Source organism: Phacochoerus africanus, chromosome 14 (genome assembly GCF_016906955.1).
Source record: "Phacochoerus africanus isolate WHEZ1 chromosome 14, ROS_Pafr_v1, whole genome shotgun sequence".
NCBI lineage: Eukaryota > Metazoa > Chordata > Mammalia > Artiodactyla > Suidae > Phacochoerus > Phacochoerus africanus.
The window spans coordinates 59,250,709-59,262,426 of NC_062557.1; the positions used below are offsets into that span (position 1 = coordinate 59,250,709).

At 63.7% G+C, this 11,718-nt stretch overlaps 1 protein-coding gene across 2 annotated transcripts; it reads left to right on the forward strand.

Moving 5' to 3' along the window:
* Window positions 1-2,218: 2,218 nt before the first annotated feature.
* Window positions 2,219-10,920, forward strand: ALDH3A1 (aldehyde dehydrogenase 3 family member A1). Of its 2 annotated transcripts, none has more exons than XM_047758271.1 (11): window positions 2,219-2,386; window positions 5,087-5,253; window positions 6,712-6,943; window positions 7,378-7,463; window positions 7,659-7,867; window positions 8,481-8,598; window positions 8,987-9,128; window positions 9,330-9,496; window positions 9,995-10,094; window positions 10,453-10,583; window positions 10,678-10,920. In XM_047758271.1, the coding sequence occupies exons 2-11, from the start codon at window positions 5,092-5,094 to the stop codon at window positions 10,690-10,692; spliced, it is 1,362 nt and encodes a 453-aa protein (XP_047614227.1). In that variant the 5' UTR covers window positions 2,219-2,386; window positions 5,087-5,091; the 3' UTR covers window positions 10,693-10,920. The 2 variants fall into 2 exon arrangements, with proteins under 2 accessions (XP_047614227.1, XP_047614226.1); XM_047758270.1 differs by lacking the exon at window positions 2,219-2,386 and adding an exon at window positions 2,460-2,535.
* Window positions 10,921-11,718: the final 798 nt, after the last annotated feature.

The window sequence follows — 11,718 nt, forward strand, 5'->3', positions numbered from 1 at the left end:
CTTGGTCATTCAAACCTTTATAAAAAGAGCAGTTGGTGTTCCCATCATGGCTCAGTGGTTAACGAATCCAACTAGGAACCATGAGGTTGCAGGTTCGATCCCTGGCCTCACACAGTGGGTTAAGGATCCAGCGTTGCTGTGAGCTGTGGTGTAGGCCGGTGGCTGCAGCTCTGATTCACCCCTAGCATGGGAACCTCCATATGCCATGGGTGTGGCCCTAGAAAAGACACAAAGACAAAAAAATAAAAAGAGCAGTTCCCCCCTGTGGCACGGTGGGTTAATGATCCTGTGTTGTCTCTGGCAGTGCAGCCTCCATCACTGGCCTGGCACAGTGGGTTAAAGTTCTGGCATTGCCACAGCTGTGGCATAGGCCAGCAGCTGCAGCTTCGATTTGATCCCTGGCCCAAGACTTTCCATATGCTGCAGGTGTAGACAAAAAGAAAAAAATTATATATATACATATATGTATTTACACATCATGGGCATGAATATAGACATTATATGAGATGAAGGAGGAAGTGGGATGGACGAGGGTGCCTCGGAGGCAGGGAGCACCGCGGAGGAGCCTCACGGAAGGGGGGTGGACCCTGGGACCAGGAGCCAGGGCCCCGGGGCCCTCTCTCCGCTTCTTTCCGCTGCCTCGTTTACACATGAAGAACAGGCCCGAGGACACGCAGCTGGTAGCGGTCAGCAGTCAGATGAGTTTATTTCCGCTGGATTGAAGAGGAGCTGAGCTTCAGACCTGGGCATGTGGAGGCCAGGGCGGTCCTGGAACCAGCAAGCGGATGGGCGGCCACCTCTCCAGGGAGCCGCTGTCAGGATGAGTCAGCGCCAGGGCCTTGCCCTCGACTCGATCAGGGGCTGGGGGTCCGGGCGGCCTCAGGGGCCGTGCTCACCTTGCCTGGGCTTCAGCAGAGCATTCTCCGGAGATAGCCAGGTGCCAGCCCCGGAGAAGGGGGAGGATTCCAGGTTGGCGTAGGGGGGCTGTCCCCCAACCTGGACCTCGCCGTCTCAGGGGTGTGCCCCCTGGCCCCCACCATCCAGCCCGGGCGCCCAGTCCAGACCCTGCCAACGTGCCCTTCTGCTGTTCTGAACGCCGCCCCTTCTGCAGGTCTCATTTGGGATCTTGTAACTTCTCGCCCGCCTCACTGGGAGCTGTCGCCTTCAGCCTGGACTTCAGTGAGACCGAGCCCTCTGCTGAGCGCGTCTCAGATGCAGGCCTCTGCGCTCAGCCCCTCGGGCTCTGCCACCTGCACAGCCTGGCCCAGCCCCGGGGCCTCAGCCACCCCCACCCCTCCTGCCGGCATCCGTCGTGTGGGGACACACGACTTTGTTCCCTGCCTCTGTGCCTTTGCTTTTGCTGTTCCATGCCCCTGCTGTTCCTTGCCCAAACACTGCCCACTCAGCTCAGACGCCCTTTCCCTCCCATGGGCCCCTCCTCTGAATCCCTGAAGCATCCTGTGCATATTCCGGTCACTCCAGCTTTTCTATTGTGGGGGGGAAACGTTTTGTTGATGCCATCATTCATTTATTGAGCACCTACTACGAGCCAGACACCGTTCTGGGTGCTGAGAATACGACAGTGAACACATCGGTTTCTGGCGGGAGGGTGACAGGTGGCGAACAACATAAGTAGACAAATGGCATGTCAGAGGGCAGTACAGGCTCTGGAGGAAAAGGAGCAGGAGGAAGAGGACGGAGAGTGATGGTGAGATTGGGGGGCAGAGCCACGTGGGTGGCTCCACGGGGCAGGGCATTCCAGGTGGGGGAGGAGGAGGGCAGGATCGCTTCCTGTAGGGAAGCAAGGGCCCTGAACCTGGCCGGTGGGCGAGGGTAGCAGGACGTGCCCAGTGGGAGGAGGCCCAGAGGCTGTGGCAGCAGGGAGGTGTGAGAAGTGGCCAGATGTGTTTTTCACACCCGCCTCCATCCCCGTGGAGCAGACGCCCCGCAAACACGGGTACTTAGCAGAGTCCTGCCCCAGCAGCTCTGGCTTCCCGGGCGCTTCCCCGCAGCTGGTCCTGATTCGTGGCCCCCATCGCTGCTGTTAGGGGGGGGGCGGGCAAACAGCCCCCAGCTTTGGAGACCTCGCCTTGATGGGGCCTCTGCCGGAGCCACGTGCACACTCAGCGTGACCAGCGCCTGACCCGTCCTTATGTAACCAGGGAGACTGGGGAGGAGGCAGCTGGCAGTTGCTCTTGGGGAATCTGGAGCCAGCCCACCGTCAGGCCGAATCAATCAGCACCCCCACGCCCAGGGCAAACACCCGGGCTCCTTTGGACCTGAGCCCCACCCAGGCCTCCACCTGCATTTCAGAAAAGAGCAAGAGCAGCCAGCCCAAGGCCTAATCCCCCAAACTGGGGGCAGAGACAGGATTAACTACCCCCAGGTTGGAAAGTTGTTTTGTTCTTGTTATGCAAACTTCCTGGGCAGGGCCTTCCAGGGCCCAGGGGGCGGGGAGCAGGGGCCTTAAATGTGTCCCCCCCTAGGCTGGTGCCCATCTCCGGAGCTCCAGCCACAGGAAAGTCTCTGTCCAAGGTAACCCTCTTGCCTGTTCCCTTCACCTCCCGGGACATCCAGCTGCAACCTCTGTGGCTGGTCCCCACCCAAGCAGCATCTTCTGAGAGTTCTCAGCAGGTGCCCAGGGGTCCGAAGCTCAATTCTGGCAGCTGTGCCAACCCCGACCCTCGGAGCAGGGGACTGGGGGACGGTGGGTGAGGAGCCTTGATTCACGCCCGAAGCCTGCAGAGCCCCGTGGTTAAAGGCGTGACACACGTGGGTTCAAATCCTGACTTTGCCACTTGCTAACTGGGGGATCCTAGGCAGCTCATCCCCTCGTCTGTAAAACGGACTCGTAAGGGTTCCTTCTTCATGGGCTGCTTCTCTGGGAGGTCTTGGTGAGGATCAGAGGGGCCGAGGGAGGGGGGGACACCTGGAGGCAAGGTGGCACAGGTGCAGCGGGCCGGGATATGGGAAGGTGGACCCGGCCCTGGGGAGGAATTGCAGCTGCGCTCTTGGGATGGGCGTTCAGGCGCAGCGCTATCCGCTTATCTCTGCCAGGACTGTGAGTGGCCGTTATAACGCTGCCCACAAAGGAGGCTCCCTCCCAGATACCACACGGCTCTGAGTACTGAGCAGGGGAGACGCCCTCCTTGTCTCACTCACACCAGGCTCTTGGCCCTGGGCCGCCTGGCCTTAGTGGCCAATGTCCAGAGGCTGCTGCTCTGCTTTGATCGCAGGGCTGGGGAGGGAAGCAGTACCTTCCTGCAGGGCAGGGTGGCTGGGGCCATGGTCGGCAAGGAAGCCTGGCCCACGGCAGGCAGGACCAAGAGGCCCCAGAGGGTTCCCTGAAGCTTCCCATCAGACCTAGGACGGGCTGTGGCACCCGAGTATGGGTGCCTGCATGCCAGCCTGGGCCCTCCTCTCTGTGCAGAGGCTGGGGGTGGTCAGCAGGTGGAAAAATACATATATATCTATAAAAGACTATTTCCATTTTGCATCAATTTATATATACCTTACATAGTAATCTACAAACACATATGCCTTGTATATAAAATATATATTTACACACATGTGGTATATGTGGTATGTATAATTTTTTTTTTTTTTGCAAGATAGGCTTATTGCGTTTTTTCTGTTGTCAGAGGTTACACTGTGTCTGAAAGCAGGTGGAAACTTCTGGGGGGACAGTAGGGGGAGGAGGGAGGGGGACACTTTTCTTGGTGTCCCTTTGGTATCTGCTACATTTTCTGCCGTTCCTTATTCAGAAAGTTAACAGACATCTTTTAAAAAAGGGCAAGCTCACTGCCAAAAAGTGACACCCTCTGGAAGACGGAAACGAGGGTCCCCCTAACTGCCCCACTCTCGGTCAGCACGCGGGGGCCGCCCTCTGCTTTCCCTGCACGAGCAGGTGCATCCGCCTGGGTGTCTGCTCCTCTGTCCTCTGTGCCTGGACGCGTGGACGTCCGTCTGCAGAGGCTGGAAAGTCCTGATTTCTGCACAACCCCCCTCCGGAGGGGGTGGCGGACGTTAGTGACAATGTCTCCCGCTGACGGACTTTGAGGGTGTTTCTGGTACTTCTGTTCCTTGGAAACCTGCTGACTGTTCTTGTTCCTGAGCGAGTAGGGAGGCTCTGATTGCTGTGACCTCCGGGATGTGTCATGGAGAAATACATTTGAAAGGCTCTGGCTAAAGGGAGCCAAATGCCCCCCAGCTGAGCTGTGCCAGTGGCCAGCCTGGTTGCCGTTGGGGCCCAGGCGCCCCTCCACCATCTAGGCGGAAACTGGAAGCTCTGTGAGTGGCCCTGTCCATAGGCGTTCCAGGAACAAACGGTTTAGAAACCAGGCTGGTTCTGGAGTTCCCGTCGTGGCGCAGCGGAAATGAATTCAACTAGGAACCATGAGGTTGTCGGTTCAATTCCTGGCCTCGCTCAGTGGGTTAAGGATCCGGCATTGCCGTGAGCTGTGGTGTAGGTCGCAGACGCGGCTCGGATCTGGCGTGGCTGTGGCTGTGGTGTACGCCGGCGGGTACGGCTCCAATTAGACCCCTAGCCTGGGAACCTCCATATGCCTTGGGTGCGGCCCTAAAAAGCAAACCAGGCCGGTTCAGCCTGGGAAGCCACCAGTGCTTCTGAGAACGGCTGCTGAGCCCGCGAGGCGGCGCAGGTGCTCTGATACTGGGCTTTCCTTCACTGTCCGAGGGAGGAGGCGCCACCTGCGCTGGCCAGTCTGATCTGAGAGCCCCCTGGCTGGGTGTGCAGGGTGCTGGGCTGTCTGCCAGGAGCATCACCAGCTCTGCATGCAGGTGGTGGTGCCGGGAGGGGCCTGCCCCCCCGCACACTGCCAGCACCCCGCCAGCAGCCCCTGTGTACACACTTAGGGCCGCAGGTCACTGCAGCCTGGTGGTGGTGGCAGGGTGTCCTGCGGCCAGAAGGGTCCAGGCCGTGGGGTTAGGGAGCTGAGAAAGCAGTGCTCCCGGGAGCTCGTCTCCCTCTAGCGAGGGCAGGTGCTGCCCTGGGGACCCAGGGCCCAGGGGCTGGGCGGTGAGGGCACATCTCCCTGCCGCTCACAGATGCTCTCTCTATCCCCAGGCACCATGAGCACGATTAGTGAGGTCGTGCAGCGGGCCAGAGCCGCCTTCCTCTCGGGCAGGACCCGCCCGCTCCAGTTCCGCATCCAGCAGCTGGAGGGGCTGCGGCGCCTGATCCGGGAGCGCGAGAAGGACCTCGTGGGTGCGCTGACCGCCGACCTCCACAAGGTGCGCCCCCGGCCCTTCATGGACAACCCGCGTTGCCCCTCAAACCCTCCGCGCGCCTTGGGACCCCTCCACGGAGGGGAACACAGCTGCTGAGACGGGCCCCCGCGGGTCCCCCGGCCCCAGCACAGGGCCCAGGGCTCTGTCTGATGTCCCCCCGACCCCGGGCGTCACTTTCTGCTCCAGCCTGAGCCTGAGGCCACCGCATCAGCCATCTCCTGCTGACATGACACCCTCTGGCTCCCTAGCTCCTCCAGCCCTCAGCCCCACGCGGGCCACCGGCTTCTCCACACTGGGAGCAGCGCAGCCTGGCCGGGCCCAAGGCCACTTGCTCCGCTGGGCACCCTCCAAATTCTCAGCCCCACTCCCTCGCTGCCACCCTTCCATCTGCCGGGGCGGGGGACAGGGAGTGGAGGAGGGGCGTGCAGCCTACCCCTGCTATTTCCCAGGTCTTTGCTGCTGTCCTTTTTTTTAAATTTTTAACTCTCAAGATTTCACATCTTGATTGATTGATTGATTATTTGCTTTTTTTTAGGGCCGCTCCCACGGCATATGGAGGTTCCCAGGCTAGGGGTCGAGTTAGAGCTGCAGCTGCCGGCCACAGCCACAGCCACAGCAACGCGGGATCCGAGCCGCGTCTGCGACCTACACCGCAGCTCACGGCAACGCCGGATCCTTAACCCACTGAGTGAGGCTGGGGATCGAACCCGCATCCTCATGGATGCTGGTCGGGTTCGTTAACTGCTGAGCCATGAAGGGAACGCCTCAAGATTTTACATCTTAAAACAAAAACTAAAGGCAAGAAAGCCCATTGTTGACCTCAGGACCTCTCTCTGGCTCTTCACAGCCCAAGTTCAGGGACGAGAGGTTCAGTCCATTTTGTGCCCATCTCTGGACCCGTGCAGGCTGGCACCTCCCCCGCCCCTCCCTCACCTGGAAGGGTCTCCTGGGTTTTCTCCTGACTCTCTTTGGCGGCCTCTTTCCTGTACCCGCTTCTTCAGCGTGATCTTAGGGCTCCAGTCTGGGTTTAAGTCTCATGCAGACACGGCTCAGCCCTCTCCCCCCACTCGCCGTGACCTCAGATCTCTGCTCAGGTCCAAGGTCCCTGCAGGCCCCTCGAACTCCACATGGCCCCCCTTCCTGGGTCCCCAGCACGGGCAGAGAGTGGCCCTCACCCCGGAGGCTAATCCTCAGCTCCGCCCGTGGCCCGGCCCCCCAGGCTGGGGCGCCCACAGTGAAGGGCCCCCATCCCTCCGGCCGCTGAACGAGCCAGGCTCTGCCCGCCTGCTCCCCCAGCAGCCCCCTTCTGCAGACCAGGAGGCTGAGGTGGGAAGGGGAGGGGGAGCTCCTCCAGGGTCACAAAGCAGGGCGCAACCAGCCAGGACCCCTGCCGGCCCTGGCGCCTCTGCTGGGGGCCCAGGCCCCGGGGGCCGCGCGTCCCACAGAGCCCTCCCCCCGTAGAACGAATGGAACGCTTACTACGAGGAGATCGTGTATGTCCTGGAGGAGGTCGAGCACGTGATCAAGAAGCTCCCCGAGTGGGCTGCGGACGAGCCCGTGGAGAAGACCCCCCAGACCCAGCAGGATGAGGCCTACATCCACTCGGAGCCCCTGGGCGTGGTCCTCATCATTGGCGCCTGGAACTACCCCTTCAACCTCACCATCCAGCCCATGGTGGGCGCCATCGCTGCAGGTGCCAGGGCCCCTCCCGGTGGGGGCCAGGAGGGGGCTCGGGCCTGTGAGAAGGTGGGGGCTGCGGCCAGGTAGCGTTGGATGGGTCAGGCTCTCGAGGAGGCTGCGGGCCAGAGAATTCAGCCCAGCGCCCCCTACCCCCCGGTGCCCGAGGTCCAGCCAGGCTCGGGCGTCCACGCAGCCTGCCCCTCCTGCTCTCAGCCAAGACGGACGCGCTCTCCTCGGGCGGGGGCTCTGAGCGCCACCAGCCCAAGCTCTTCTCCCACCTCCCGTCTCGGCACCTGTGGACGGCAGGGGTGCGGCTCCTGCCGCTTCTCCCCACGGCTCTTCTGGCCACTCCTCCGAGGACCCAGAGACACAGGGAGGCCTGGACCCTAGGAGGGCAGAGCATTGGGGGTGGCCCCCGGGCCCAGCCCTGACCCGCGTGCTCCCCAGGGAACGCCGTGGTCATCAAGCCCTCGGAGCTGAGTGAGAACACGGAGCGCCTGCTGGCCACCCTCATCCCTCAGTACCTGGACAAGGTGAGCCGCTTTCCAGGGCACGGGGACAGCCGGGCGGGGGGCCAGGCCCTCGGGGTGGAGAGGTAGTGAATTCTTGCAGCGGGGCCAAGACGCGGCCGGGGGAGGAGAGCTGGCCTCTCGCATCCAGCCCCCGAGCCGCGGCTGAGAGCAGGGCTGAGGCCCTGTCTGAGCCTCGTCTCCATCCTCGCACGGAAGGACCTGTACCACGTGGTCACCGGGGGCGTCCCTGAGACCACGGAGGTGCTCAAGGAGCGATTCGACCACATCCTGTACACGGGCAGCCCAGGCATCGGGAAGGTCATCATGGCGGCTGCGGCCAAGCACCTGACCCCCGTCACGCTGGAGCTGGGGGGCAAGAACCCCTGCTACGTGGACAAGGACTGCGACCTGGACGTGGCCTGCAGGTGAGGAGGCGGGGCCCGTTCACTGAGGGACGTGGACACTGCTCCCGCGCCCGGGTCACCTGCAGTCCCGGCAGGAGTGCAGGGGGTGGGGGCAGGGGCGGGAAAGGCTTCCTGCGGAGCTCTGCCCGCTTCATCTCCCACACACGTGGCCTTCTGGGGTGAGGGGACCCCAAGCACGGTGACATGTGCCCGTGCAGGGCTCAAGGGTATGAAAGGGTACAAAGGCCGCCCACCCCAGGTAACTCCTGACATCACCCCCCAGACATCCCCCAGATACCCCCTCATATCCCCCCAATGTCCCCCAACACCCCCCCACATCCCCCCAGATACCCCCACATCCCCCCAGCCCCCCAGACACCCCCAGACCTCCATGGCCAGTCAGGGATGGGGTCACCACAGGCCCCCCGAGCACATCCAGGGTCACAGGTCAGCTTAGCCGGCACCTAGAAGCCAGTGGATGCTGAGAGGCCCTCTCCCCAGGGGACAGCTCACAGCCCTGGCGTCTCCTCCAGGGCTCAGCCCTCAGGCCCTGACCCTGGTAACCGAGCGAGGAGCCTGCTCCTGGGGCGCCGCCCTTGGGAGCGGAAGGCAGTCTAATCTGGGGTTTTCACAGACGCATCGCCTGGGGAAAGTTCATGAACAGCGGCCAGACCTGCGTGGGCCCCGACTACATCCTCTGTGACCCCTCGATCCAGAATCAAATCGTGGAGAAGCTCAAAAAGTCCCTGAAAGTGAGTGCTGACCCTGGGCTGGGGGAGGGGCTGCGGGGCAGTGAAATGGGGGGTGGGGGGGGACTTGAAAAAAGACTGGGTCCCCTCCCCACCCCCAGCATAAAGGTAATCCTAGCTCCACCCAGAACCCTGCCACCTAAGGACAGGCGCTGCCAGCCTGGCATCTCCCTCCCGTCTCCTACCTGCTGGGCAGGCACTGTCCACACCGCCGGGCGTGTGCGCCTTTGATATAGTGAGGCTCCCAGCAGAAGCTGCGGGCCCCCTGGGGCTGTCACTGTGCCACGTCCCTGCCCACGTGTATTCCAGGGTGGGCTGGACCCCTTCTCCCCCGTTGTGGTCCTGATGCGGGGGTGGGGGTGGGGCCTCGTCCTGACACGTCTCCCCACAGGAGTTCTACGGGGAGGATGCCAGGAAGTCCCGTGACTACGGAAGAATCATTAACTCCCAGCACTTCCAGAGGGTGATGGGCCTGCTGGAGGGCCAGAAAGTGGCCTACGGAGGCACGGGCGACGCGGCCACCCGGTACATAGGTGTGTGCGCCAGCCCCTCGGAAGAGGGCCGCCCACCCCCGAGCTGCCCGGGTCCCCGCGAGCAGGCAGCCAGCGGGGACCCGGGGGCGTGTCCATCCCTCTCCCTCGTGCCCCGGGCTGGCTCTGGGGCTCCAGGCGGGCAGAGTCCGGGCACAGCCGCTGGGCTCGGCACCTGCTGACGCTGGCGTCTTTCCTGCCCAGCCCCCACCATCCTCACGGATGTGGACCCCCAGTCCCAGGTGATGCAGGAGGAGATCTTCGGGCCCCTTATGCCCATCGTGTGTGTGGGCAGCCTGGAGGAGGCCATTCGGTTCATCAACCAGCGCGAGAAGCCCCTGGCTCTCTACGTGTTCTCCCTCCATGACAAGGTGGGCCTGGGGCGCCCGGGGGATGGCACTCGTGCAAACAGGACCCGGGCTTCACAGACCCGGGTGCGAATCCCAGCTTCCCTGCTCACGGCGGTGTGACGCTGGGCAAGCCACGTAACCTTCCCGAGCCCCTTTCCTCTCAGCTCCGCAGTCAGGACAGTAACACCCACCTCGGAGCCCTGGATGCGGGCATCAGCCCTTCAGCGCGGTGCTTGGGGCCTGGGACTGGGGCTCCTACCACCTCCCCATAAACACTTGCTGCGTGGGGAGATGGGGGGGGCCCGACTGGGGCTCGAGGAGGGCAGCCCGAGGCCGGGCTCTGCCTCCACCAGCTCACATCTTCGGGGCTCCAGGACCCGCCCTGGCAGGGTGGGGAGGGGGCTGCGGCGTGGGGGGCGGAGACTGAGGCGGGGGCGGGGCTGCGGCGTGGGGGGCGGAGACTGAGGCGGGGGCGGGGCTGCGGCGTGGGGGGCGGAGACTGAGGCGGGGCTGTGGCAGGTGATTCAGAAGATGATCGCGGAGACCTCGAGCGGAGGCGTGACGGCCAATGACGTCATCGTCCACATCACCGTGCCCTCTCTGCCCTTCGGGGGCGTGGGTGAGTCTCCCCTCCTGCTGGCCCTTGCGTGTCCCCCACCCCTGGCTGGGACTTCAGGAAGGACCAGGGCCTCAGACGCCCCAGACTGGCCCTCGGCCGGCACATCCATCGGCCACATTTAAGCTCCAGACCCCTGAGGTCCCAAGGGTCACCAGGGGCCTGGGCCGGAGAGGCCTTGAGGGCCAGAGGCCACAGAGCCATCTGGTGGCGAAGCTGGGGTGAAACTTCCCAGCCGCTCTTCCTGCCCCCTGGACACCCTGGCAGACACCCCAGGGATCAGAGCTCCCCAGGTGGCTGGGAGAAGGGGCACAGGAGGGTCGGGGGGTCTCAGGCCCCCCCTGAGCCGGCTCCCCCGCAGGGAACAGCGGCATGGGGTCCTACCACGGCAAGAAGAGCTTCCAGACCTTCTCCCACCGCCGCTCCTGCCTGGTGAGGCCTCTGCTGAACGAAGAGACCCTCAGGGCCAGATATCCCCCCAGCCCCGCCAAGGTGAGAGGTGTCCGTGTGTCGGGGGCGGGGGGTGCAGGAGCCACGCGGCTCCTGACGAGAGCCTCACTGCCCTGCGTGTCCCCCCCCCCCACAGATGCCCCGTCACTGAAGGCTGCCTGGCGCCGCTGCGCCCTCACCCGCGCTCTCACCCGCGCTCCAGCCAGGGAAGGTTTCGCTGCGCCCCGCCTGCTGCCTGAGCACCCCGGGATCCCGCCCCCCACCTCCCGGTCCAGCCCCGTCGCTGTAGAGACTAGAGACAATCAAAGTGTCCAACCTGGAACAACAGAAGTTTCCAGCCCCCGCAGATGTAGAGACAATAAAAAGTTCCAACCTGGAAGGCAGGTGTGGTCTCTGCAGCCCCGGCCCCACCCTCTCCAGCCCACCCCCCCATTCTCTCCCCCAAGCCTGGGGACATCAGCTCCATTTGGAGAGGTGACCAAGGAGGCTGAGGCGGGAGTCCCTCAGTGCGTCCCCTGGGGGTGACTTCGGAGGGATGGTCCCGGGGAGGGAGGCGAGGAAGCCCAGGCAGCCCCAGGACCCACGGTGCCGGGCAGTTCCCCGGGCCCAAGGATCTGGCCAGAGGGGCCTGAGGAGCCGGGACAGGGCGGACAGTGAGGACATTCGGAAGCAGGGCGTTGGTCAGAGCAGGGGTCAAGCGTCGGGCGGGCAGGTGCACAGGCGGGTGGGGGAGACAGGCCGAGAGGGGCCTGCTAGCTGTCCCGCGAGCAGCGGGTGGTGACGACGGGCTGGCCCGCCTTGGGATGGAGCTCACAGAGTCACCATGAGCCGTCCCAGGTGCCCAGGCCCTGCCTGGGGGCTTTGCCCGCTGCCATCCCTCCCGGGACACATGTCCCCAAGTGTCCCTGCTCCCAATCAAGACCTGCCCTCCCCTTGGGCCAGGACACTGCCCTCCCGGCCCCGCCCTTGGCCTGTCCCTGACCTCTGTCCCTTCCCCCACCCACCAGCAACAGATGCGGACGCCAAGGCCAGGGTGGGGGTGGGGGGCAATGTCACCTGGTCCCCATGTGCCAATCACAGGGGCTGTGTCTCTGGAGCACCTGCTCCTTCCTGACCCCACAGAAGTGTGGCCTCGAAACCCTTGCTGGGGAGACCTCAGCTCGGAGAGGAGACGGCT

What these genes read in the sequence shown, in the direction of transcription:
- ALDH3A1 (XM_047758271.1), top strand. Translation starts at nt 5,092, where the DNA reads ATGAGCACGATTAGTGAGGTCGTGCAGCGGGCCAGAGCCGCCTTCCTC. An exon ending in TGACCGCCGACCTCCACAAG is followed by an intron (nt 5,254 to 6,711) that starts GTGCGCCCCCGG and finishes CTCCCCCCGTAG; the next exon opens with AACGAATGGAACGCTTACTA. An exon ending in TCCCTCAGTACCTGGACAAG is followed by an intron (nt 7,464 to 7,658) that starts GTGAGCCGCTTT and finishes CTCGCACGGAAG; the next exon opens with GACCTGTACCACGTGGTCAC.